Source organism: Pelodiscus sinensis, chromosome 2 (genome assembly GCF_052426305.1).
Source record: "Pelodiscus sinensis isolate ZL-2025 chromosome 2, ASM5242630v1, whole genome shotgun sequence".
NCBI lineage: Eukaryota > Metazoa > Chordata > Testudines > Trionychidae > Pelodiscus > Pelodiscus sinensis.
The window spans coordinates 46,267,272-46,293,808 of NC_143053.1; the positions used below are offsets into that span (position 1 = coordinate 46,267,272).

Consider the following 26,537-nt stretch of genomic DNA (forward strand, 5'->3'; position numbering starts at 1 on the left):
ACAACAGCGCTGAGAGGTGCAAATAACACCATTCATCTACTGACTATTCCAATAGATCTAATCAAACCATTCATCTCATTAGCGATTAACTGCAAAATCTGCCAACTTTGATTTATAGGTCAACATTGTTAACTGCTTTATTGCTGTTCATTTTGGCAGAAGCATCCAACTTCAAGGGCTCGCCCCCATAATCCAAAAATAACACATTAGTAGCCAAATGTCAAAACTGCCCTGTACTTAGCTGCCAAACCCTCAGATTCCATTTCTTATTAGTATAGTCTCAATACAAAAATTAAATATGCAGGCGGGTGGAAATGTACAAATGAATATAACTTGACAACAAAATAACAACACAAGAGCAACTTAGCATGCTAGGTTCATGTTTTCCTTTTTATTTCATCAATTAAAAACAACCACAATTTTAAAATTTAAATTAAACTGCTGCAGAATTTCCATTCCTCTGCACCTGAATCCAACAAAATGCAGGAAACGAGCCTCAGGATTTAGGAGCAGCTTCACTCACAAGGGTCTTCCTCTTGTCCCTGAAATATATCTTTTGGCTGTGTCTAGACTGGCCAGTTTTTCCAGAAAATCAGCCACTTTTCTGGAAAAACTTGCCAGCTGTCTACACTGGCCGCTTGAATTTCCTCAAAAGCACTGACGATCTCATGTAAGATTGTCAGTGTTCTTGCATAAATACTATGCTGCTCCTGTTCGGGCAAAAGGGCCAGTATAGACAGCCCAGATTTGTTTTCCGCAAAAAAGCCCGGATCGCGAAAATGGCGATCGGGGTTTTTTTGCGGAAAAGCGCGTCTAGATTGGCACGGACGCTTTTCCGCAAAAAGTGCTTTTTCGGAAAAGCGTCCATGCCAATCTAGACGCTCTGTTCTAAAAATGCTTTTAATGGAAAACTTTTCCGTTAAAAGCATTTCCGGAAAATCATGCCAGTCTAGACATAGCCTTTGTTTTTATCTTCAGTTGCTTCCCATGTGTGTCTTTCTTGACCAACTGGTATCTTCTCAGAAATCTGTTGATGCTCTTAGAAAAGTTGTAGGAGTTTTTGTGCCTTCACAAATTGTTCTGATCTGCAGGAATATCCTCTTAGACCCATTTGTTTCAGAGGTTTTGTGCAAGTTGCCTGTTGCTACTGAGCATGACTTATTTCTATTTGTTTCTTTCTTTAGCTTTTTAATAATATCTCTCTCATCCTTACGGAGCTTCACATAAATTAGAGATGATATCAAAGTATTAAGATCTTACAATAATTATTGAACTGGCATTACAGCATTACCGCAAGCTCAGTGAATAATCAGTGCCACAATCCTAGTGCCATCTGGTTCATTTGTGAGTGCTCAGGCATAAAGAGCCCTTGATTTGAAGACCTGAATGTGGAGAAATTTCTGGTAGAGCTGATGTTTAAAGGAGTATCTCCTGTGTTAACAGTGCCTAATTTTAGAGGTAAAACTCTACATAACAAAAAGCTGAGGAGTGGAGATCACAGGGGGAAGAAACAGGAACCAAGATGAATAATTATGTTTTAAAATTTAGAAAACATTATTAATTGGGAGGATACACAGACTGACGGGGCTGTAGCAGCTGACTTAGAAATGTGAATGCACCAGTGGGATTTCATTGCCTCACTCCATTTCTAACTCCATTCTTGGGATGTAAAATCCCGTTTAATCAGTTAATTGGTTAAACATTTTTAGGTTTAACCAGTTAACTGGCTAAACAGGATCTCAGGGGAGGGGAGAAGGGGAGGTCTGCTAGCCCAAAGGGCTCCAGCTCCCCATCCTGCATGCAGTTTCAGTCTCCTGGATCCCTGCTCCCTGCAGCATGAGGCCATGGGCAGGGGGATGCTCTTGGGCATCAATTAACTGGTAGGGGAGATGCTTACTGGGTAACCGGTTAATCGGTTACCTGTTCACATGCCTATTCCAATTTAATAATTTTTTTATATGGTAGTTTTAAAACATGTCATGAAGTAATTTTTAAAACATGGTTTCATGAAATAATTACTTTTTACTAATGTTGCTACTTTTTTTTTTAGAAATTTCTCCTTTCTTAATGTATCTTTTCCCCCATCTTTTGTAGTGTAATTTTCCTTCGTCCTAATTGTCAGCATTTTATAGCCATTTCTTTCTTCTTCCTGCCTCCCAGAAGCTGGGGGGAAACACCTTTATTAGCTACTGAAATCACGATAAGAACCTTAAAGCTACTGATGGATTTTAGACTGAGATTCCACAGTGAGATAGAGAAATCCTCCCTCCATTCTGCAGATGGGGAAGTCAGGCCTGGCATGGGCAAGTCTCTTATCCTAATGTCACAGAAGGAGTCTGGCTGAATTGGAACCTCAGCCAGTTTCTGAATGAAGCTTTAAAACCCTGAAATAACGTGAGTTGTTCCTCTCTGATCACATTACAGGGTCATAATAGCATTAGTTCCTTTCCCTATAAAACCCTCATCTTCTCTATGAACCCTTGGTGGAGCTGGTGAGAACACAGCTGAAGTCTCCACATCAATACTTTGTTCTACAGCTTTTGGACATTAGATGGAAACATCACTATAACCCAACGATCTTGGTGCTTGCTGAGATCCTCATGTGGATAAAGAGAATGTGGTGAAAACCCAACCCAGGCAAGATAGATCTCTCTCTCTCACAGGGGCACACAAATACACTGCTGTCCCCAGTCTCCTTTATATACACACACATTCTCTCTTGCCTCCTGCTGTGACACAAAGTCTTGTACCCTATTTCCTTATGGCTCCACATTTCCTGTGAGACACACAAACACATTCCTGTCCCTAGTTTGCCCTATTCTGTTGTATATCGGTTTTTATTCTGTGCTTATCATTGTAGTATCTGAGTACCTTCCAGTAGTGAATTAAGCAGTATCATAGGTGCTGACTCAGTGGGTGTTTAGCACTGGAGCACACATGAAAAAAAATTAGTGGTTATGGAGCTTCCACCCTCTCATCCCTCCCCCTGCACCTCTTGTGCACTGGTGGACCTATGCTTACCAACTCCTCCTCCCTCCCAGTGCTTCAGCAAACAGCTGATTTGTGGCATTCAAGCTTTATGAGGAAGAGGGTAGGACTGGGGAATGGGTGCACTTGGGGGAAGAGGTGGGGAAGAGGCAGGGCAGGAGTTTTGGGGGAAGGAATGGGGAGGAGATGGAGTCTGGAGCAGGGGGCAGGTTGAGCAACCCCTAGCAAAATGAGAAGTCAGTGCCTATGAACAGCATGACTAACAGCTGTTATGTGTTTGGTGTTTTGCCCTCTCCTCATGAGAAAAAGTATGTGTGGCCAAGTGCTTTTTTTTGTTTATAGATTTTTATTTGTTTTGGGAGGGTTGTCTTTTTTTCATATATATTTGTGATCATTCTCCACAACACACTTCTAGTATTTGTTCTCCTTGACAGTGTTTCTCTCCCTTTGAACATTTCCTTTACCCTACGCACTCCTGAGTCTCTTCTTCCCAAACACACATACATGCTCATGCACTCCTAGTTTAAATCATTCCAATTTTTGAACCCTAGGTCTATAATGATTAATTAATAAACTTTATCTTCATCTCATAAAGTTTGTTCTGGATATTACAGGATATTGTCAGTCTGTCACATACTGATAAGGATAATAAACAGCATTAGAACAATAACATATTCTTGTGGGACTCCACGAGATACATCCCATTTAATGAGTGTTTCCCATTAACATTTACATTCTGATCTCTATCACAGATTCCAAGGCCAGAAAGGGACAGTGTGATCATGTAGACTGGGGCATGCAGACTTTGCTGTGCCCCAGGGCAAAGTGTGTGGGGTGGCTGGCTCTGTGCTCCCTGGAAGGGGTGGGACCTTGGGCAGAAGGGGCATCATTGGGGACTAGCAGCTCTCAGCGTTGCCTAGTGCAAACTGCATGGTGCATTGGCCACAATTTAAAGAGCCCAGGGCTCTGTTTGCCATTGCTGCAATGGCAGGCAGAAATCTCTGGTCCTTTTGAATTGCTGGGCCCCTGGATGATTGCCCTTTCTCCCCCCTCCTGTTGGCGAGCTTGACGCAGGCTTCCCCAAAATAATTCCTGTAGTATATATTTCAAAAAAATCCATGATCCTTGGCAATCTGTTCCTATGGTCAACTACTCTTTCTGTTAAAATTTCATACTGTTGTAATGCCAATAGGTGAAACCAAACCTGGGATTTCTGGAGCTTACTTAGTGCATGAGCCCCTACAGCTTGAGCTGAAAGCCAGCTGGCTCTCAGTTAGACTGTAGAGCAAGCTCATTCTCTCTCTCTCCAAGAGGTCTAAGTGCTACTACATCTGATAGTGAACCACACCCAGCAAGTGTGTGTTACACCTTATTTTCAGTCTGAATTTTTTTAGCTTATCTGTCTTGAATTTAACTGGACACAGTACTGTATTCCAGCAGTTGTTGCGTGTGTGCCAAATGCGAAGATGAAATAACTTATTTACTTCTAATGAAGATCCACTCATGCATGCAACCAAAGACCCTTTTGGCCGTACTGTTGCAATGGGACCTGATCACTGAGCCATATCCAATTTTTAACCCATGTAATATGCACCATATGGCTTTTCTATAATACTAATTTATTAATGAGAGGCACTGTCAAATGCCTTACAGAAATCTAAGTCTATTGTTGCAAGAGATACTTTATTAACCAAACTTGTGATCTCATTTAAAAAAATCTAGCTAGTTTAACTATGTGAATGTGGTTTTGAGGTTTTGCATAGTGATGTGTATCCACAATTGTCTTGTGAAGGTTTATAAAGAAGGTTGTGTAAAGATCGTATAAGGGATATATATAATTATATTAAAAGTGGACATGAGGGAATGCATAACTTTATATCAAAGATGCATATGGAATGTTGAATAGAAGCATTAATATGAGGGAGAGAGCTAGGCAGTACATAGAAGATTGAGGTTGTCCTGCCCATACAACTTGGTGACACAGCTCATTTGGCAAGAAAGGGCAGTTTATGAAAAGGAAGAAACGGGTTCCAACACATTTCTATGAATAGGTGTAATTGAGGAGCTAACGGAATTTACAGATTTTTCAATTTTCATTGGGGAGGAGAGCTCCTAACTAGGGATTAAGCAGTGTGTGTGTGTGTGTGTGTGTGTCCGTGTGTGTGTGTTAAACTCACTGACCCCACTCCCCTTGTGAGAGCGCTCCTGCCGTGGAGGGGGGGTCAGGTCCCTTCCAGCACAGACAGACAATAGCCTTGCAGGACTGTCTCCTTTAAGATGCCTGGGAGCAGGCTGACTCTGGAGGCGGAGTTATGTAGATTACAGCTGAACATTCTGGAGTGGAGGAGAGAAGAGCGAGGAGAGGCACCAGCACAGGCAGGGCAGGGGAGCACAGGCAGCCAGGCAGCAAAGGCCTTTCCGAGCAGGAGGGGGAGGAGGAGGAGGACACAGAGGCGGCTGCTGTGCAAAGGGAAAAGCCCAGCAGGAGCTGCAGCTGTACTTGGACGCCACATTCCCTCCTTACGGGACTGAGGATGAGTAAGAGCTGACCCTGCTGCTGCTGCTGCTGCTGTGTGTGGTGGAGTGAAGTCTCAGTTTCTCCTCCTCCTCCTCCCCTGTTGTGGGTGAACCTGCCTGCAGAGTTCTTCCCCAACACCGGGGCTTGTGTGCGCGCGCGAGGGGAAGGCACGAGAGCGGAGGGAGAAGAGGGCTCTTCCATCCACTGAGGCGCAGTTCAGTATGATCTTACTCGCCTTCAGCACTGGAAGCCGGTTGGATTTCGTACATCAGGCCAGGGTGTTTTTCTTGCAAACCTTGCTTTGGATTTTATGTGCCCCGGTGTGCACGGCGGAGCAGTATTTCAATGTGGAGGTAAGATCAGCCTGGGGTGTGTGTGTGTGTTTGTGTGTTTCCTGCCTCCTCCTCCTCTTCCTTCAGTAGCCTATTTCCCCCAGTATTTAGGTTGATTCAGTAAAACAGCTCCCCAGCCATGTCTCGGGAGCTGGCAGGGCACAAATGCACGCTGGCTTTGCTTTCCTGCAGCAGCCAGCTCTCGGGTTTGAGTTTCCCTTGTCTGACGGATGCCTGTTAGCCTGAGAATCCCGTTATCCTCGGCAGCCCCAGCGCTAAACCACATCATTGTGCCGGGGGCATATGCCTCTCGCCTAGGGAAGAAACGAATCCCTCAACACACACCAGTGGCATAATACAAGGAACTAGGGTATATAATACCCAGACAGCTGTAGGGATACCTTCGACTTCAGATGTCTTGCAGTCTTTGTTGTTGTTTTTTTTTTTAACAAAGAGAAAGAATGAATGAAAGAGGTTCTAACGTAGGGGCAGAGGGGAGGGAAACTTGATGTGTTATATATTTCCTCCTCAAATATTTAGCCACAAAACGGGTCTCTTTCTCATTTAAGCATAACTAAGTGCTGGTAACTAGAAATGGCCAATTAAATGTTATTTAGGTGCCAATAAAGTTGGAGGGTGGGGAGAACCAAGAAGGGGATTTTTTTTTTAAATGTATCAAAATGAATTAAACCAAATAGCTTCCCAAGGTGGGCTAGCCCTAGGAATTTTTCTGCCATAATGAGATTTCAGTGTATGCCTCCTCATTTCCAGCCCCTATTCTAATCCATCCCACTTTCTCAGTTTTTAATTTTTTACATTATGCTTTCCTTTAGAAATATTTGTTACTATGTCTCCTTTGTGCCTATTTTTCCTCACTTATTTTTTCTTTTCATGGTGTATCTTGATGCATCCTTTTGTGCATCATTTCCACGTTGGTTTCTTTTTTCAGTACTGTATTATACTTTTTTCTCGTTTGTCCCATCTACTCTAATCCTTCACCTTCCTCTCTTTTTTCTCTTGCTCATTTTATTATCTGTTCATACTCCTCACTTGCCTCCCTCCCGTCTGTTCAGCTTTCTGAACTTTCTGCTGCACACACAGACCATACAGACCGTTCGTTCCTGTTTCCAGACTCTCTCACCCACACACTATTATTCCCTGAGCTCTTGTTTTCTAGCAGAAATATGATCCTCAACATCTTTTTTTCCTCACTCTTTCACATATACCCCCTTTTTTCTGTCAAAAACTCTTGTTCCTCTAGCTGGCACACACTGACACGTGTTACTGCTACCTCCCCACAGTGAAGAAATCACCCTCAGATACACTCCTGTCCCTGTACCATATCTCCCCAACCCCAAACACATTTGTACCTCATACCAATTCTGTTTCATCCAAGATCTCCTATAACACACCTGGTCTCATGCACAAAAAATCTCTTCCCAGATACATCATCAGTGTGCCCATCCCCTCACTCTCCTTCACCATGACAGAGTCCATGTTCCGATATCTCTCTCTCTCTCTCTCTCTCTCTCTCTCTGTTTCTCTCTCTCTCTCTCTCTCTCTCTCCTGGTTTCCCCTGAACAGTCTTGCCTCTTGCTCTGTTCCTCCAGGATCTCCCTCCCTCCCCTTCCAGAATACAGGTCTCTCTCTTCATACCCAAGTTCACTCCTCCCACACACATAATCTGGGTTTCTCCCTACCAGAAGATCTCCCCATTGATCCAAGTACAATACTCTCCCTCTCCATCAATGAGAGTTTGCCCCACCATACACAGCCTCCTAGTGTAAATTTCTCATGCTCTCTCTCCCAGTGCACATTCCTGGTCTTCCTCCTTTCATCAGTATCTCTCCCCATGCAATCCTGGTCTCTCCATGACATCATTAATATTTCCTAACCACGGAAAACTACTGGTATCTTTGGCCAAGAGCTCTCCCCCTGCCATGTCCGGTTACTCTTGTTCACCACCAATATCTCCAACACTCACATACCTTATCTCTTCCCTTAATATTCCCCCCTGCCCACCCTTATATTAGATGGTAAATTCTTTGGGACAGGGACCATATCTTTCTATCTGTACAATGTGTAGTATAATGGAACCATGATCCCAACTGCAGCTGTTGGAGGTTACTGCGTTATAAATAATAACACTCCTAGCAATTTTCTTCATATCCCATAGTATTTTTCCTCACATGCAATGCTACTCTGTTCCTTCCCCCTGATGTCTCTCCCATTCTTTTGAGCTGACATGCACTGTTTGATTCTTTTCTCAACCACATCCTCCACTATGTCACTACTTTGTTAACTTCATTCTTTCATTGGTGGATATAAAATAAAGCAATGAGGAAGAGAGGAGACAGGTCTATGCATCCTTTCCTGTCTTTCCATTGTGGCCCCCTTCTGGGGATATAAAAGACTTTTCAGCTTCAGAAGAACTTCCTTCTCCCTCTGTAGACTTCTGCTTCTGCTGGAGAGATGGGCAGCAGATGGAGTTGTGGTGGGATGGGAGAGAGAGGATGCTGTCATCTAGTGGGGGCACTAAGGGAAGGCCAACTAGAAGATGAGGGAAGTTTTCAAGGAAAGAAGGGAAGCCAGTTCATTTCCTCTCTTTCTTGTATATGAAAAATAGCAGGGGAAGAACAGTACCACAAGGAAGGAAAAGCTGGAGAGAGGGGAACAGTTCTCTCTTTCCTTAGAGATGTCCCATATCCTGACCCTCCCCTTGCTCCTGAAACGAAACATATTCCACTTCCAAGGTATTTCATTTCCTCATAGCTTTCAGTTGTCTATTGTTGTAATATTGAGAGACGCCTCAATCACAAAGCAGAAGAGAATATGAGGCAAAGGACTTGGCAACAATATGGTGACACTGTGCCATACAATTCTGTGTGTCAGCATCAGACCCATAAACTACTTACACTCCATAATAAATCCGTAAAATGGAGTATGACAAATTCATTCCAAGATCCATTAAAATACACAAAGAAATTAGGTTGCCTTAAAGATCTAGTGCCAGTTTGATTGAATTCAGTGCCACTGAACACATATATTTGGAAAACAGATTGTGATGTGATTATTTTTATAGTAATTGGGTTTTCTTGTGAATTTAGAATTTTTTAATTTTTATACTCTCTGATTATAGTAAATTTTGGAGAAAATGCTGATGATAGCTACTGAGCATTGGAACACATGGATCATTCTATTTGGTATTGTATTTCTGATTCGTATAGTCTAACATTTTTAGGTGGTGAATAATATTTGTATAGAAATGATGGGTTTCTTGTTTTCCAACTTGAGTTTGTAAGACTGAGCTAGAACACATCTCAAGAGATGCTAATGATGTTCAAAGTGGTTAAATGTAGATATTGTCTTCTAAGACAAAAAGAGGAAGTTTATTATTGGTATGACCATTCATTTTAAATTTACTGGGTTGTTTGTAAAGCTTGTTCTTGCTAAACATCCAGATGGAAGTGGGTGAAGGTCCTGCTTTCAGCGACAGCTGAAGTGTAATTTCTGAAACATGAATGTCACTGATGACTTTCATATGGTACATATTGTTTTAATATGTAGATGTAGCTGAGTATGGTGTAGATCAGAGCGAGAAATGAAAATGTAATTTATTTATTATGTTAATCATATTATTGCTCTCACACCCCCTCTTTCTGATGTCAATACACATTTAGCAGTGGATTTAGATAATGGAGGGCTGGAAATCCACTTTTTTCCCCAAAGAATTCATGAACGCATTTGAGTAACAATATTTGACATCTACTGTTTATGTAAGGCTAGTGTAGGGAATTTTAGCTTTCAGAGTTTTCTGATCATCTGTGGAGTTTTGGAGATCATTTTCTAAGGTGTCACCTTGGATCAAAGTTTAGGATTAAGGTCCAGATTGTTAATTCCATATTACTCATATAAGTACTGCCATCAAAATCTGAGGTCTACTTGTGTGAGTGATTATGCACCAAAGGTTTTCAGTGTTCCCTAAATTTTTAGTTTAGTCTTATTAACAAAATATTTAAAATTAAGATTTTATCCTACAAATTTTGACATATCTTTCTATCTAAAATTCCTGTAATAGCCCAACTGGATTTTCCCCTTTGAAACAATATATAGGGTAATAGAATTCTCAGGGAAACAGTTTTATTCCCACTGGGTCTTCGTTATGTATACTCTTTCTTGCATTATTAGATACTAAACACTTCTAGTGATTGTTGGCAATATCCCAGTTAAAAATCTGCAAGCAGAACTCTTAACACTCATAGATAGTTACAAAGATTAAAGGGTAGAATGTGTTCCTTAAACTTGTAATGTTGATAACAATTTTCCTAAAGCTGACATTTTTCAACAGTTGAAGAATTTCTGTAATTATTTTTGTTTATATTGCATTAAGAACAGTTTCATCTTTTTAATAGATGGGGTGTGGGAATCAAAACCCATTGAAACAAACTACCTAGATCAAAAGAGAAGGATCTATACAGCACATTCCTTTCCCAATTCTCTCATTCTGCCTACTCCTACTCATATGAATATCCCCATCCAAGTTATTGCATCTATGTGAGTAAGGAGGACTAGGTGAAGAAGTGTTTGCAGGATCATGTCTAGTCTCGCAAGCTGCATCAGTGTTGTTGGAAATACTAGAAGGAAAAGTGTGGTTCATCATCTCTTTTCTAAAGCAGACTGTTATGCTATATTTTCTGTCCTCTGTTGCTAAATATATATGCTTGGCTCCCTAAGGGGATTTTAAAGTGAGTCCTATTTAACATGAACAATACCTTAAAACAATACAACCTTCTTTCTCTCTTCCCTCCTTTTAAATAAGTGTGACAGTTAAAATGCTTATCATGGTACAAGACACAGTAGAATCAGAAGTTCATAGAAATACAGTCTAGTTAGTAACATTTTTTCATGGTAACAAGCAACTGAGAGCCTCTTTGTTTTCATTCTTAACTAACTTTACAATTAGTGTCCAATTCCTGCTGAATTTTAATACATGACCTTTTCATCTCTCCGTGTTGTCTCCTTCGAAATTTTAAAAACTCATTATTTTAACTCTTCAGCTTGTAATTGTAAGGGAAGAAAAAAATGGGAAGAAAACATGCCTATTCACCTTTATATGCTTTTCAAATAGAATACTTAATTAGAATGCAAGTGCTATGCAGTATCATACTGAGAGCTTGTTATGGAGCAAGCCCGGAAATTACATGGAAAAAGCAGTTCAGGGTGTTCATGACATCATACGCTTCCATGTTTACGGAAAGGAACTTGATAGGTCCTTCGTATTATTTTTATGTACAAGCATTATACATTACATTCAAGCATTTTAAGGGCCCAGGTACGCACCTCTTACTCGCACAAAATATCCACTGAAGTTGTGAGTATATTTATAAAAGGATGCCGATAAACCATTTCTTAACAATAATGGTGGGTGTAGCTAGCTGGATGAGGTATATTACTCAGTAGAGAATGTAGATATAATGTAGTATAGTTAGTGGTTAATTAGAAAAAAAACAGGTACAAAGAAATTGATGTATAAAGGCTTCTGATGAATGCATACATTAATACATTTAGCATTGTGCAGCAGTATTGGTATACATTGAGGTTAATCAGAAAGTCATGGCTCTGGTAGCTAATGGAAGGCTTTTCACACTCTTCCATCATAAAAGGCAGATGGTATTATGCAGTGAATTGGCTTTCCTTTCAATGTGACTATGAAATATGAGTGGAGATTATTGCTTGGATTATTGCATTGCCTGCTATAATTCAAAACATCATTGCTGTATTTAAGAATACTAACAGAGTAACATACTACTGGAGGGGAATGTTGTTATTTTTATTGGTATTACAGGAGTGCACAGGGGCTCCAGTCCTGGATCGATCCCCATTGTGTCAGGCAATATGCAAACACAAAGCAAAGGGGTCCCTATCCCAAATAATTTACACAGTCCAACTCATATATTAGTTCTTTAGGGCTTATATGGTTTTAATGGGAGGGAATTGTTTAGAATTAAAATGAATCCCATCTGCTGTTACAAATGATCAGTTCTCTAGTATTTGAACAACAAATCAGTTAGTAGCTCTCAGTTTTATGAAAGAAAAGGTTTGGTTAAACAAAGTATGTTGTGAACACAGCAAGATAAACATAGCAAACTGCAGTGTATTAAACTATTTATTTCATAAGAACTTTATAAAAGAAATATTGATTTTATTGCCTAAAATCCAGCTTCCATCACTTAGGAGGCCATCCTACAGTAAAATATGGTGAGATTAATACATTGTAATTTGTTGTTTTCTCAGAGTGGGTATACTATTTTCTTTAAGTGGTTTAAGATTTATGCCTCTTTGTCAATTTTATTTGAATCCATCTAAAAAGGTCAGTATTTGCTCTAGGCACCTTAACTCTGCTTATGCACTTAGCAGGCTCAGTTGTAAGAGTTTATAAAGATAAAATAGTGAATTATATAGATTTCAAAACATTTTAACCTGTATCTGTTCTCTCAGTTTTAAAGTCTTTCTTCTTCATTTACTTAATTCATGATTGTTTTATGGTGTTAAAATCCTAGAAGACTACTTATTCTTAATGTTGTTTGAAGATACTTAATATAACATATCTTTTTAATATTCTTGTTTAAGCATGAATGCTCCTCACCCCTCCATATTGGATTACAGTTTATTGCCTGTCCCATTTTCCATCTCCACTCCCTGCCACTCACCATAATGTGAGGGGGCAGGTGGAGTATGTTTGGTTTGCTATCTCTGATATGTCAGATGACAGATTTGGTTTCAGTGTGTACAAAGAAGAGTTGGAGTTTCAAACATGGTTTTGCTTGCTGCAGAAATTGATTTTAAAAGTAATTATGTTCACAGTTTTATCTTTTAAGGAGAGGCCGTGCTATTTGGAACCTTTATTTATTAGTCACGTGGCAGCTATTCATTCATTCTTCTGTTGATGATAATTCATGATAAGCCATTTTACTATACAGTAAAGACAATTACATTGTAACAAATTTCTGGGAAGAATTAATATTGACAATTTATAGAAATAGAAACATGTAGTTCTATAATTTTACCTGTTAATTGAAACTGGATACTGGTACGGTTTTCCTGCAATAGTTACTGTATTCCACTTGAGAAGTGAACTGCCTTTTAGTCATGGGTGAAGTAATTCTTTCATACGTCTTAGGATGTTATACAACATAATTAACTAATGGAATTGATCTGGTATTTTTTGCAGACCCAAATCTTCCATTGATTCCACAGATAGGTTTAATGGTCTGATTTGGAAAGGATCTGATTGATTATAAGGCATTGAGCCTTACAATAGAGGCAATCAGAAACCTTGCAGGATCAGGTCTCAGATTTTATGTATTGCAGGTTTAGGTCCTGTATTTGAAAAATGCCTTAAAATCCTGAGATGAAAAGAAGCGAATATCTTGTATTATTACTACAGTGGAAGATTGGCTAAAACAATGAGTCACATTATTTTCTGTAGCAGATTCAGTCGAAAGCAATGGAAGTGTTCATTATGGTGCATGATATCAGATAAATTAAGCATATGCTTTTTGTAATGTGGAGGAAGATTATTTTGAGTGGTTTTCTGGTTCTTTATGGGCCACCTTCCTACTGGCCATTGTGAGGGATTTGCAAGTGGGGAAGGAAGGGTAGGGTAAAGTATCTCTCTTCCCTCTGCACTTGTCAGTTCTTGCATACTGGCAGGAGCACAGGGCTGTTTCCTCCATGTACTCTAGAGAGTGTTTGGTACATCAAAGCCAGAGGGAGGAGGTGGGTCTGTCTCTGCCACCCAATTGGCCTGCAGATCATGCTGTCTGTGCACCACAGAGCTGGGTAAAGAGTGTGCCACAATCCCTTCCTCAGCTTCCCCTGAGAGGGTGCACCCCCATCCTTTCCTTTAGGGCTGTGCTTATATGGCACACACTGACCCTACATGCTGTAGGATAAGTCCATGTGTTTTGTTTGCAGTTAAGGGGGAAAGGGAAAATGACAAGTACTTATAACATGGATTGGTAATGAAACAGAGAAGTAAACATCCCTTTTATGGAAGGGAACTCCCCCTTCTCTGATAGTCATCAATGGATTTTCAAACAATGTTCTAGGGAGAAATTGTCTTTGCTTTTGTGCTGTGTCTTATTCCTTGGGTGACAATCCTATTATGCTACCCTTCCCTGCTCTATCATTGTGTTGCTTGATGTGCTAGTAGCAAAGCTGTGTAGTCCTCTGTCTTCCCCATGAAACCGAAGCTGAATTTGTGGCAGTTTATTTACAAGCAGTGGTTTGGATGTTGCACAGATCTATCATGATGTAATTTCTTGGTTAACTTCAAATAAAATTAATGCTCTGTCTACACAATAAAACTATTATATTATAGTTAGTTGATATCACCTCGATCGATTGGTCCATCAGCCCTCACAGAGAGAAAGACGGTCACAGCACATCGGTTTTGGCCAATCTTTCAGCTACCCTCTGGAGAAGCTGTCAGTGGTAGCAGACACCTGATTGGCATAGAATGCCATAGTTTGGAATCCCTGAGCAATCCGCCAGCCTCAGTTTCCCAAGTAGCTGAGATTACAAGCTCATGCCACTGCACCTGTAATAGTAATAATATTAAAATAGCTAAATCTGCAAAAATGATTCAGATCACTGCAGAAAGGGCCATTTCTCATTGCTCCTTTATAATCTGAAAAATGTGTTCTGCTTTTTAGTTTTCAGACTGATACAAAGAAGTGCTGTATTCTGATTCTGCTATAGCTTAGTATATATATATAATTATATATATATAATTATTAATTTTTCACTGAATCTTGCTTATGCTTTCAAATGGAAGCGGAGAGGCAATTTCATCCAGGGGCTATCGCTCTGCTCTAGGAGTTAGCAGATTTGGTTTATATTCTCACTGTTCCTTTCTGTAATTTTGGTCATGTCAGTTTACCTTTTTCCCTGCTTCAGATTCTCCTTGCGTAAAGTGGGAACACTGCTGTTTGCCTTCTTTTTTAAAGTACATGGAGAGCTAAAGATGAAAAATGCTATTAAAAGCTAAGAGTTTTTTTCAACAAAGAACAATAATAATAGTAATAATAATACAATAATAAGTATGTAAATTATATTTAATTTTAGGTAAATATTCTAAAAGCTTTCTAAACTTCTCATCAAGAATACCAAAACATAATTTATTTGAAGTATACAGTTTTCTCAAGAGCAAGTGGCAGAACAGAAAAAAACAACTACAGTTTCCACAAGGATCTTCCAACCCACAAAAATTTGCAAATTAGAACTGTAACAAATGCTTGCACTAAGATTCAATGCGAACTTGCTTTTCATCCTCCAGATTTCACATCCACAACAATCTATAAGTCTCCTGTTTGGACTGAAACTTTTCATACTTGGTTTCAGCCAAGAGCTGAATTTTATAGGGACATCTGAGCAAAATCTGTTCAATTTCAATTTTGGCTATTCCAAGGATGAAAACAGAAAATGGGACTGATCTAAAGCCCACTGAAATCACTCAAAAGGCTCCTATTAGCTCTAATGGTTTTGGATAAGACCTAAATATTCCACTCTAAGAAAATTGAAAACAATATTACAGTAAACTTCCGATAATCCGGCACCTTTAGGACCCAGGGGGTGCCGGATTATCAAATATGCCGGACTATCAGAAGGGGGGGCTACGAGGGGTCTGGGGTGGGGTGGGAGGATGCTACCCCAGACCCCCTCATAGCCCTCCCTTCTGATAGTCCGGCTCTGCCCCAGGAGTCCCCGATTCAGCCGCTGCTGGTCAGTTTCAGTAGCGGCTGAATCGGGGGCGCCTGCAGCAGAGCAGCTGGGGTGCTGCTGGGTTGGTCCGGTAGCGCCGACCCTTGGCGCCGTGAGACCAACCCGTCAGCACCCCAGCTGCTCTTGGGGACTCCTGGGGCAGAGCAGCTGCGGTGCTGACAGGTTGGTCCCGCAGCACCGCTCCTCGGCGCTACTGGACCAACCCAGCAGCACCCCAGCTGCTCTGCCCCAGGTGTCCCCAAGTCAGCTGCTGCTGATACTGATCAGCGGCTGACTCCAGAAAGCCAGAGGCAGAGCTGCTCTGCCCCGGGCTTTCTGGAGTCAGCCCTGGTCAGTTTCAGCAGCGGCTGAATCAGGACGCCTGGGGCAGAGCAGCTGGAAGGCTGCTGGGTTGGTCCCACAGCACTGAGGAGCGGCGCTACTGGACCAACCCAGCAGCACCCCAGCTGCTCTGCCCCAGGTGTCCCCAAGTCAGCTGCTGCTGAAACTTATCAGCGGCTGACTCCAGAAAGCCAGAGGCAGAGCTGCTCTGCCCCGGGCTTCCTGGAGTCAGCCCTGGTCAGTTTCAGCAGCGGCTGAATCGGGACACCTGGGACAGAGCAGCTGGGGGGCTGCTGGGTTGGTCTGGTAACGCCAAACCTCGGCGCTGCGGGGACCAACCCAGCAGCACCCCAGCTGCTCTGTCCCAGGTGTACCCAAGTCAGCTGCTGCTGAAATTGACCAGCGGCTGATTCTAGGAAGCTGGGGCAGAGCAGCTCTGTCTCGGGCTTCCTAGAGTCAGCCGCTGGTCAATTTCAGCAGCGGCTGAATCCGGGACAGCTGAGGTGCTGCTGGGTTGGTCCCGCAGCCCCGAGGGGCAGCGCTACTGGACGTACCCGGCAGCACTCCAGCTGTTCTGCCCCCTGCTTCCTGGATTCAGCGCTGGTCAGTTTTAGCAGCGGCTGAATCGGGAGAGCTGGGGCCAGAGCAGCTCCAAGGGTCTGGCTGCACGGAGCACTTCCGGGTTCCTGATGGTGCCGGACCATCAGGAGTGCCGAACTGTCAGATGCCGGACCATCGGAGTTTTACTGTATTTTAATTTTAATATGGGTTCTTATAGAGTCTCATCTCTGTTGTATCTGATTGCATTCCTATTCGTTTAGGGTAAGTCTAAACAGCAACATTATTTCAAAATAATTTAGTCCACGTCTACAGAGCAGGCAGTTATTTCGAAATAATGTCGAAATACTGTCAAAGCTGGTAGTCTTCTTACTCTGACTCCTGTAATCCTCATTGTGCGAGGAGTAAGGGAAGTCGGAAGAAGAGTGCTCTATTTCAAAATAAGTGCTGTGTAGACAGCACCAAAACTCGAAATAAGCTATTTTGAAATAAGCGACGCAATTGACGTAGCTCAATTTGTGTAGCTTATTTCAAGTTAAGCCCTGCTGTTTAGAAGCACCCTCTGTTATTTATTTGGATTATCATGAAATACAATAAAAGAGAGCCCTTTCAGTGTTCTGGGCACCTTTGACAAAGTTTTTCTTTTTGAAGTGCATTTCCTGACTTTAGCCTACTATTTTACAGATGGAGAACTGAGGTGTGGAGAGGTTAAAGACTTGCCATGGTCACCTGGGAGGTATATGTTAGATTTGGGAACTGAACCTAATTCTCCAGATTACCAGTCCAATTCATTAACCATATGGCCACATTCCTTTATGTGTAAACACCAGTCCTCTTCTTCCCTTTGTTGTTTTCCTTCTTATCTGCCATTGCCATCTCTTTCCATTTTTTCTTTTGCCTTTTAAAAAGTCTGTTTTGTTATAGATCCCTGCCTGCAGCCATGAAAATCAACTGTTATTAAATCATAGAGTCATAACAGTGATAGAAACAACTTATCTAATATATAAAGGAGAATGTTTGTATGTTTGTGCACTAATAACTTGGACACTATAAGAGCTACCACAACCAAACTTTGCATGGGATAGCCTTTTGTCCAGGAGAAGGTTTTAAGGTACTGTGGGAGAGAAGAGATGAGAGACTGACGCCTCTCCCCAGGGCTGCACGGAGCTTGGCAGTGTGGGGAAAAACAGTTTTCCGGGGGAAGCGGCAGGGCCAGTCACTCACTAAGACCAGCGGAGGGACAAGGAAGTGGAGGGCGGGCTTGGGCGCCGACGGCAGGCACGCAGCTCCCTTCTCCCTCCCTCCCCTCAGGCTCTTCACCTCAGTTATATCAACTGTCAACTTATATTTCAACAATGTATATTGACAAAGTGCAAGGACAGCCACTTAAAGTAGTTAGAATTGATTTGGAGACATCTTGCTTTTCACATGGACAACTCTATGCTGCGTGTTCAAGAGTTGGAAGTGGAAAAATTTTGTACATATTTGTTAAGAACAATGAAACAAAACAAAGTTTATAATAATGTTTTTGATGACAACATGTAAAATTAGTTGTTTTATACTTTTTTAAATATATTTTAATCCCTATAGAACTCAGTGCAACTTTTCTACCATTCAAAAAACAATAATGGACTACTGTTTTTCTGAATTTTGTTCCTCCACTTTCCCGAGTAATGCTGGGTAACTCCCGCTAGTCAGGTCATATTTCTGCCAGTGCAGGATTGTTTCGTATTGTAGTTTGCTAATGTGTTGTTCAGTCAGGATTTCAGTATCTCCCGTGATAGGGGTTTCAAAAGTAGGCTTGACGAAACACTAGTAAATGTACTCTAGAAACCCATCCCACTCCAAGGGTATGTCAATGCTACAGGACAAAGTCGAGTTAAGATACGCAACTTCAGCTACATTAATTGTGAAGCTGAAGTTGAAGTACCTTAACTTGACTTTTGGCACTGTCTACACTGCAGGAAGTTGAAGAAAGAACACTCTCCCTTCGAATTCCCTTACTCCTCATGAAAGCAGGATTACTGGCATTGACCAGAGTGCTCCTCTCACTTTGAATTACCTGTCTTAACTAGACCACTAATTCGAACTCTGGAAAATCAACAGCAGAAGCTTCGATCTTCTCTGTAGTGTAGACAAACTCCAAAAGTCTTTTTCACTAGTCCATTCCTATTGCCTTTGGCAACAACTGTCTGAAGCTGATGCTGGTGAGGCAAGGCAAGCTTAGTTTCAAAGTGCTGTCTGTTCTGCAGTCCAAGGTGCTGGCAACTACTATATAAGAATATAGACTCAATGTGCTGATCAGTGATTTGGGAGGTTCCCCTGACTTGTTAGAGTGAAACATAGAACTGGGTGTGAGATAACAAAGGATCCCTGCAATCTTGCACCTAATTTGAAGTCTTGTCTTTAAATGAAAGTGACGTTGCAGGTATAGATTTGTGCCACTGTGTACTCTGAAAAAGGTTTCACCTGATGAGGATGATGTAACATGATTATGAACCATTGTTTATTAAATAAAATAAATGTTAATAGGATGTTGTTGAGGGGTGCCTAGTTTGACTGCTGGTGAGGGCAGTGAGAGGCCCTTGGAAGCCCCTTGAACTCCCTCTCTGGATTGAGTGGCCTAAAGGCCACTGAGTCAATGCTCCTGTTGACCTCCCACTATGAAGACAGCGCCAAGTTCGGCTTAAGGTATGTTGACTCCAACTTTGTTATTTACATAGCAGGAGTTGCATACTTTAAGCTGACCTTCGGATCTAGACTAGACCTGGCCTGAGTAATTTTGTATTGTTTTCAAATTTTGCTATTTCTCTGCTTACCATCTTCTCCAGTTCATTTATGATTATGCTAAACAGCGCGTGCCAGGTGTAGATCTTTAAGAGACCCCACTATTTACCTCTCAAATGTGGATGCTAATTAAATAGAAATTAAAAGAAACAATCATAAGGGTGAGATGCTTGCAAATTATATGGTGTGTATTTATAAAACTGACCATTTATTCATACTCTTTGTTTCCTACTGTTTAACCTGCTACTGATCTATGAGAGGTCCTTTCCTCTTATGCCATGACTCCTTTTGTTGCGTAAAGCCTTTGGCGAGCCTGGTGTATTGCTTTCTAAAAGTCCTACCACACTCTATCAACTGAATCACCTTTGTCCAAATCCTTGTTGTCCCTGTCAAACAACTGTAATGGTTTGGTAAGACATGACTTTCTTTTACAAAAGCAATGAGTCTTTCCCATCCTACCATGTTTGTATATGTGTCTTGATTATTATATTCTTCACTATAGTTTCCACCAGTTTACTTTGTTCAGAAGTTAGGCTTGCCAGTTTTCAATTCTCAGGATCATCTCTGGAGCATCACAGTAGCTATCTTTCAGTCATTTGGTACAGAGCTGATTTAAGTGATAGGTTGTCTAGCACAGTTAGTAGTTCTACAACAGCAGTTACCAACCCGTGGCTCGCAAGCCGCATGCGGCTCTTTGATGAAAAAATTGCGGCTCCCAATTACATTTTTTTATTAAAAAATTATCGTCAAGCTGGCCACTGCGCACAAGGTTGCTCATGGCCAGGCCACTCTGAGCCGCATTCCAGTGAGTGCTCACGGCTGCCACTCTGCTCGTGCTCATGTCCTTCCTATCCCTGCTTCTTGTGTTTGGCGTCCCAGCCAGAGCGTGCTCATGGCTGGCACTCTGTGCTCGGAGGCCCAGCCAGCGCATGCTAAAGGCCAGCCACTGAGTGCATGTGCCCCATGCCTGCAGGGAGAGGTGCATGGTGGTAGTGGTGGCAGCAGTGGTGACAGCAGCGGCGGCTCCAGTTCCGGGTTAGAACAGGGGGTCCTTGACTCGGGGGAGAAGGGAGGGGAGAGAGTTTGGAGTAGAGCGGTGGGTGCCTGGATTGGGGGGGAGTGGGGAATTGGGTTAGAGTCGGGGGGTGCCTGACTCTGGGGAAGGGCAAGGAAAGGGGATTGGGTTGGAAGGGAGGGCGCATGGTGTCCCAGCCAGCACATGCTCCTCAAAGCCGGCCGTGCAGCATATGCGCCCCAGTGTCTGGAGGGAGACGCATGTGGTCTGGCTCCGGAACCCAGGCATAAGGTTGAAGGGGAGGATTGGGTTAGTGCAGTGTGGGGGGAGCTGCCTGGCACTGGGGGAAGGGAGGGGGCAGGGAGTACGCATGGCATCCCAGCCAGCACATGCTCCTCAAAGCCAGCCGCTTAGCATACGCGCCCCAGTGCCTTGAGGGAGACGCACATGGTGGTAGCAGCGGCAGATCTGGGATCCAGGCATTAGGTTGAGGGAGGAGGGGGATTGGGTTAGAGTGGTGGGGGAGCCTGGCTCTGGGGGAGGGAAGGGGATGAGGATTGGGTTAGAGTGTGGGGGAGGGGAAGAGTAGGAATCCCGGTACTGCATGCCAGCTCCAACTTCTCAGGAAGCACGCGACTGTCGTGGGGAGCAGAGGAAGAGCTGTTTAGGGGAGGGGAAGAGCAGCCTGCACGCTTCCTTTGACCCAGGATCCCCTGGTACCGGCCGAGCTGACCCTGTCCCCTCCCCCTGGCTAGACTTCCTCCCCCCACCAGCAACCTGTCACCTGCCACCTGCCCCAGCACCCTTCCATCTGCCCCAGGACCCACCAGCAGCTTGCCCCAGCACTCTGTCCTCTGCGTCCACCAGCACAGTTGGGACCACTAGTGAGGCTTGGGGTTTTTTGGAGGGGTTGTTTTTTACATCTCACTTGTGTGGCCCCGACTGACTTTTCTGTGGGTCAGTGACCCCTGACTCAAAACAGGCTCCCTGCCTCTCTCATAAATAAAGACAATGCTGAAATATGTTGTGTTTGACATATTTTATTTAAAAATGAAGCCTGGTCAACAGCATCATAATACTCCTACACCCCCCGGTTCCCAAACCTGAGCCTGTCATACACTGGAACCCCCTGTCCTGAGCCTCTCACATCCCCAAACTCTTGCAGACCCACATCCTCAGTCTTCTGCCACAACACTCCTGCACCATCCACACACTGCAAATCTGTGTCCTGAGCCCATCATACTCCTAGCCTCCCTGCCCTGAGCCCCTCATGCACTCCAGCGCAAACTCCTGCACCCTCACAGCTACAAGCCTGTGGCTTGCTCAGGACCTGCAACATTCCCCAACCTCTCTCTGAGCCAGCATCCTCTTCTCTACTTCCTCCTGCACCCAAATTCCCTCCCAGAGCTTTGCCCCTCTCACCCCTTTCCTTTTTTTTGTGACGGTATGCCCTGGGACGGTGCTGTTTTTTTTTTTTTTTTTTTGCTCAACATCTTTCCCCTGGTACGTGGCTCTTTGCACTTTATCCACTGCTATTTTGGCTCTTCATCTCTAACGGGTTGGCCACCCCGTTCTACAATTTCATGTTTGAGTTTCTTCAGAACGCTTAGGTGACTACCATCAGTCCCTGGTGGCTTATTACTGCTTAATTTAACTGTTTCAAAATCCTCCAATATTGACACCTGAACTTTCCTCAGATTTGTCACCTAAAGAAATGGTTTGGTTGTGGTAATCTCCCTATAGCCTCTGCAGTGAAAGAATGCAAAGAATCCAATGCAAAGAATTAATTTAGTTTCTCTGTAATGACCGTCTCTTGCTTGATTGCTCCTTTAGAATCTTGATAATCCACTGGCCTCATTGACTGTTTGGCAAGCTTCATACTTCTGATGTACTTAAAAATTGCTTTGCTATTTAGTTTTTGTATCCTTAGTTAATTGCTCTTCAAATTCTTTCTTGGCCGGCCTGCCTGCCTAACTATACTTTTACACTTGAGTTGCCAGAGTTTATGTATCTTTCTATTTTCTTCACTCTGATTTGACTTCCTATTTTTAAAGGATGTCCTTTGCCTCTAAGTCTCTTTTATTCTGTTGTTTAGCTATGCTGAATTATTTTATTTGTGGTATACATTTTAATTTGTGCTTCTGTTATGGTTTTTTAAAATAGACTCTATATGATTTGAGGGCATTTCATCCTTATGATTGATCCTTTTAATTTGTATTTAATTAGCATCCTCATTTTTGTTTAATTCCCGTTTGAAGTTAAATTATTTTGTGGTGGGTTTATTTGGTATTTTCCTCTGTAGAAACATGTTATATTTTATTACTTTATGGTCACTGTTAGTCAATGGTACAGTTTTTGGGCCAGAACTCGTGTGCATCTTATGTGTAAGGCTCTATCTATATTTCTAGAGCTTTTTCACCGATAGTTTTTTGGGTGATTGAAAAGTGCTAAAAGGAAAGGGCAATTAGACTGGCAAAAGCAACTTCACTGGCACAGCAGTGCAAAAGCAGCAGCACAAAAAGAGTCTCATTGGGGTGGTTTTATCTTTACACCAATGAAAAGGTTCAGCGTAAAATGTGGATTTCCGTGAAGATACTAGCATGGGTTTTGTGCAAAAACCTGACTTTTTGCACTAAAACTGGAAAGTGTAGTCATAGACTTGATCAGGAATTGTCTCTCCTTTTGTGAGTCGCAGGACTAGCTGCTCCAAGACAAAGTCATTTATGGTATCTAGAAATGTTATCTTTTCATCTCTTCCTGAAGTGACATAAAATAGGCATTTGTACATTTTGTCAGTGTTCAGTTGCTTGCCTTCATGTGTTATCTTTAACAGGGTGTTGATATTTTTGATTGCCAATACTTTTTCACCACAGGTTGAACCTCTAAAATATGGGATTTTCTAATCCGGCAATATCTGTGGTCCATAGGGAACGTGGATATTGCTGGACCAGAGAGCCTAGACTGGCTAGGTTAATAGGCTGGGCCAGTGTGGTGGGGAGTGAAGTCTGGTGTGCTGGGGGATGCAGGGCCAGCTGGAGCTGACGACAAGGGACACAGCCCCACCCAGGACCACAGCCACTGGCACAGCGGGCAGCGCAGGCCTTCCCAGCTGGAAGTGTTGGGGCCAGCCCAACCCCAGCCAGGCCGGTATAGTGGGGAGCGTATCCTCACTTGGGCTAGAGGCAGCAGGGCTGGTGCCCAGGAATGCAGCCTAGGCTGGCAGTGAAAGTGCAGCTCCAACTGGGTTCAGTGTGCTCAGGAGTGTAGCCCCGGCCCAGATGGGAAACACAGCCTCAGTAGGGCTATGGGCGGCACGGCTACCACAGGGAACAGGGCCAACAGCTAGGAGGGAAGCCTTGACCTGCCCTCATTCCAGCAAACTCTGTCATTCAGGACTGCTCAGGGTGCTGAGGGTGCTGATCCAGGAAGGTCCCACCCTTAATTCCTATCTTTACTTTACCATCTTTTCCCCCTTACCCTCTTTACTAACATATATAATTTCCTCTGTAATAAATTCATTTCTTAGGAATGTCTCTTGCCAACCCATGTGCTCATCTGCACCCTCAGCCCTTAGTTTAAAAATTCCTCTACAGTCTTTTTAATTTTACAGGCCATTAGTCTAATTCAATTTTGGTTGAAGTGGAGCTCATCCTTCCTGTATTGGCCTCTCCTTTCCCAAAACATTCTCCAGTTCCTCTCATTCACTACAGGGCACACTCTCGTGCCCATGTACAAAGCACTACCATCATGTCCCCTTCAGAACAAGGGTGTCTGATGTAGGGATGTCAAAACAGTTAACCGGTTAAACATTACTGCTTAACTGGTTAACTTAGGGCCTGCCGTTTGGCCTGCTGTCATCATGGAGTCCAGCTGTGGCCGAGAGGTCCCACCGCTGAGCTTGCCACGGATCCTGCCACCTGCCTGTTGGCCCCTTCGTGGCTGGGGATGCTGCAGCCCAATGTGGCTGGCTGCCACAGGAGTTGAGCAGCAAGGGCCAGTTAACTGGTATGCTTACCAGTTATTTGTTTAACATCCCTAGTGTGATGCTGGTTACCTGCATCAAATAAACCAGACAGTGGTTCTCCTATTGAAGTCAAAGAGACTTTTGCTAATGACTGCAGTGGCAGCAGGATTTTGTCTTAAGTGACTTGCCCAAAGTCACAAAGGATATCTGTGTCAAAACAGATGATAGAACTTTGGGGTCTTGTTAGGTGGATGCCTTTAAAGCCCCACTAGCCAACACCTGAAATCCTCAATATCTACCCATTCCCCCAGAGGGGGAGAGAATGGACTGTTAAGCATTTCAAAAAACATTAACTAATTAGAAAAAGTATTTGAGAAAAATAAGCAAGTTATATGTCTGTTGCCTGGTAGACAATCCCCAAGAAGATACAAAGGAAAATCACATTTTAATCATTGGCTAAGAACCTACAAGACTTAAAGATGGTTAAATATTCACTATTTAACAACAGATCCAGGAGAGAGGGCAAATGTATAAAACCAAAATACCCTGCAGCATTCAAAACATTTTGCCTATATAGAAACACAGCCTTTAATCAATGCATTAACTTCCAAAACAATGCACAAAGTTCCAAACAAAATAACAAAACAAAAAAAGCAGTATATGTCTATGATGGTCTAACATGGCTCAAGTAACTCCATAAGGATATTTTTTACATTTTAAATTATTTTGTGGCATATAAGTAATCTGCCAATTAATTGCAGTGAACTGAAGTGATTAATACAAATTAAATTAACTAGATTTTAAAAAGTCATAATTACTTGCACTGTTAAACAATAATTGACTATCAATTTAAATGTATTCTACGTATTTTTAGATATTTCTCTACATTTTCAAATATACTGATTTAAATTACAACACCACATACAAAATGTAGAGTGCTCACTTTATATTATTATTTTTAGGGCTGCCAAGCAATTAAAAAATTTAATCGTGATTAATCGCGCAATTAATCACATGCGCTGCTCCTTTGAAATGCAGCGGCAGCATTTCAAAGGGATAGCACTTCATGGAGCCCGGGATCAGCTGGAGTCCCCAGCTGACCCTGGCTCCATGCAGCGCTGCCCCTTGGAAATGCCACCGCTGTGGTGTTTCAAAGGGGCAGTGACTCCACGTTGGGCTGCCCCTTGGAAACGCTGCAGTGGTGTTTCCAAGGTACAGCGCTGCAGAGAGCCCGGAATCAGTTGGAGTCCCCAGCCAATTCTGGGCTGTATTGGGCTGCCCCTTTGAAATGCCAGAGCGGCGCTTCAAAGGGGGCAGTGCCTACGAGTAACATGTTAAAAAAATTAATGCGTTAATTGTGCTCTGTGTTGAATGTAGGCGTTAACACGTATTAAGTGACAGCCCTAATTATTTTATTAAAATTTTTGCATTGTAAACATATACACAAATAGTATCACTTTATGCAGGTACTATAGTTCAATCCCTTTGGAAAGTACAACCTATAAATGTAGATTTTTTTTTTTTACATAACTGCACTGAAAAACAATTGGAAAACTCTAAAGCCTACAAAAGCACTCAGTCTTACTGCTTCTTCAGACAATCGCTCAGACAAGCAAGTTTATGTACATGTACTGCTCATTTCTTATTTATAATGAGACCTGAAAGTGAGGACATCTCTTCACATGGCACTGTTGTATCTAGCATTGAAAACTATTCATGTACCAGATATGCTCAATATTCGTATGCCCCTTCATGCTTTAACCTGTAGTTTTTTTTTAAATCTTTTACAGTGCAGGTATTTGTAATAAAATAATATAAAATGAATACTGTATAATTTGTATTGTGTTGTAATTGAAATAAATATTATTTGAAAATTTAGAAAAATGTATAATAAATTTAAACTGGTATTTTATTATTGTTTAACACTGCAATTACAATGACTTGTAATTGTGACTATTTTTAAACTGGCCATTGTTTGTGATGGTTTTAAATAATTTGATGGCCTTACTTATGAGCAGTGCTTTTTTTGTAAGAAAAAGGGTGCCAGTACTCCTGCGTGTGTGGTTTCGCTGATGTCAGTTGGAAAACTTGCTTTGGGACTACAGAATCAGAACATTAAACGCAACCACATTAAAATAAGGAGAATAGGAGATCATGCAGTAGCCCAAAATCCAGCATCTGAAAAGAACACTGACGGTGTATTTGTTCTATTTTTCTTTATACACTTTACTTAGGGTGTGTCTACATGGCACAGTTATTTTGAGATAA

The 26,537-nt window shown here is 42.3% G+C and overlaps 1 protein-coding gene across 2 annotated transcripts in view; it reads left to right on the plus strand.

Moving 5' to 3' along the window:
• Positions 1-5,323: 5,323 nt before the first annotated feature.
• MMP16 (matrix metallopeptidase 16) overlaps positions 5,324-26,537 on the plus strand; it is a 262,877-nt gene continuing 241,663 nt past the window's right edge. For both annotated transcript variants that reach the window (XM_006112976.5, XM_075920430.2), the window contains exon 1: positions 5,324-5,859. In XM_006112976.5, the coding sequence (XP_006113038.1) occupies positions 5,728-5,859 (132 nt within the window). In that variant the 5' untranslated portion in view covers positions 5,324-5,727. The remainder of the gene's footprint in view (positions 5,860-26,537) is intronic.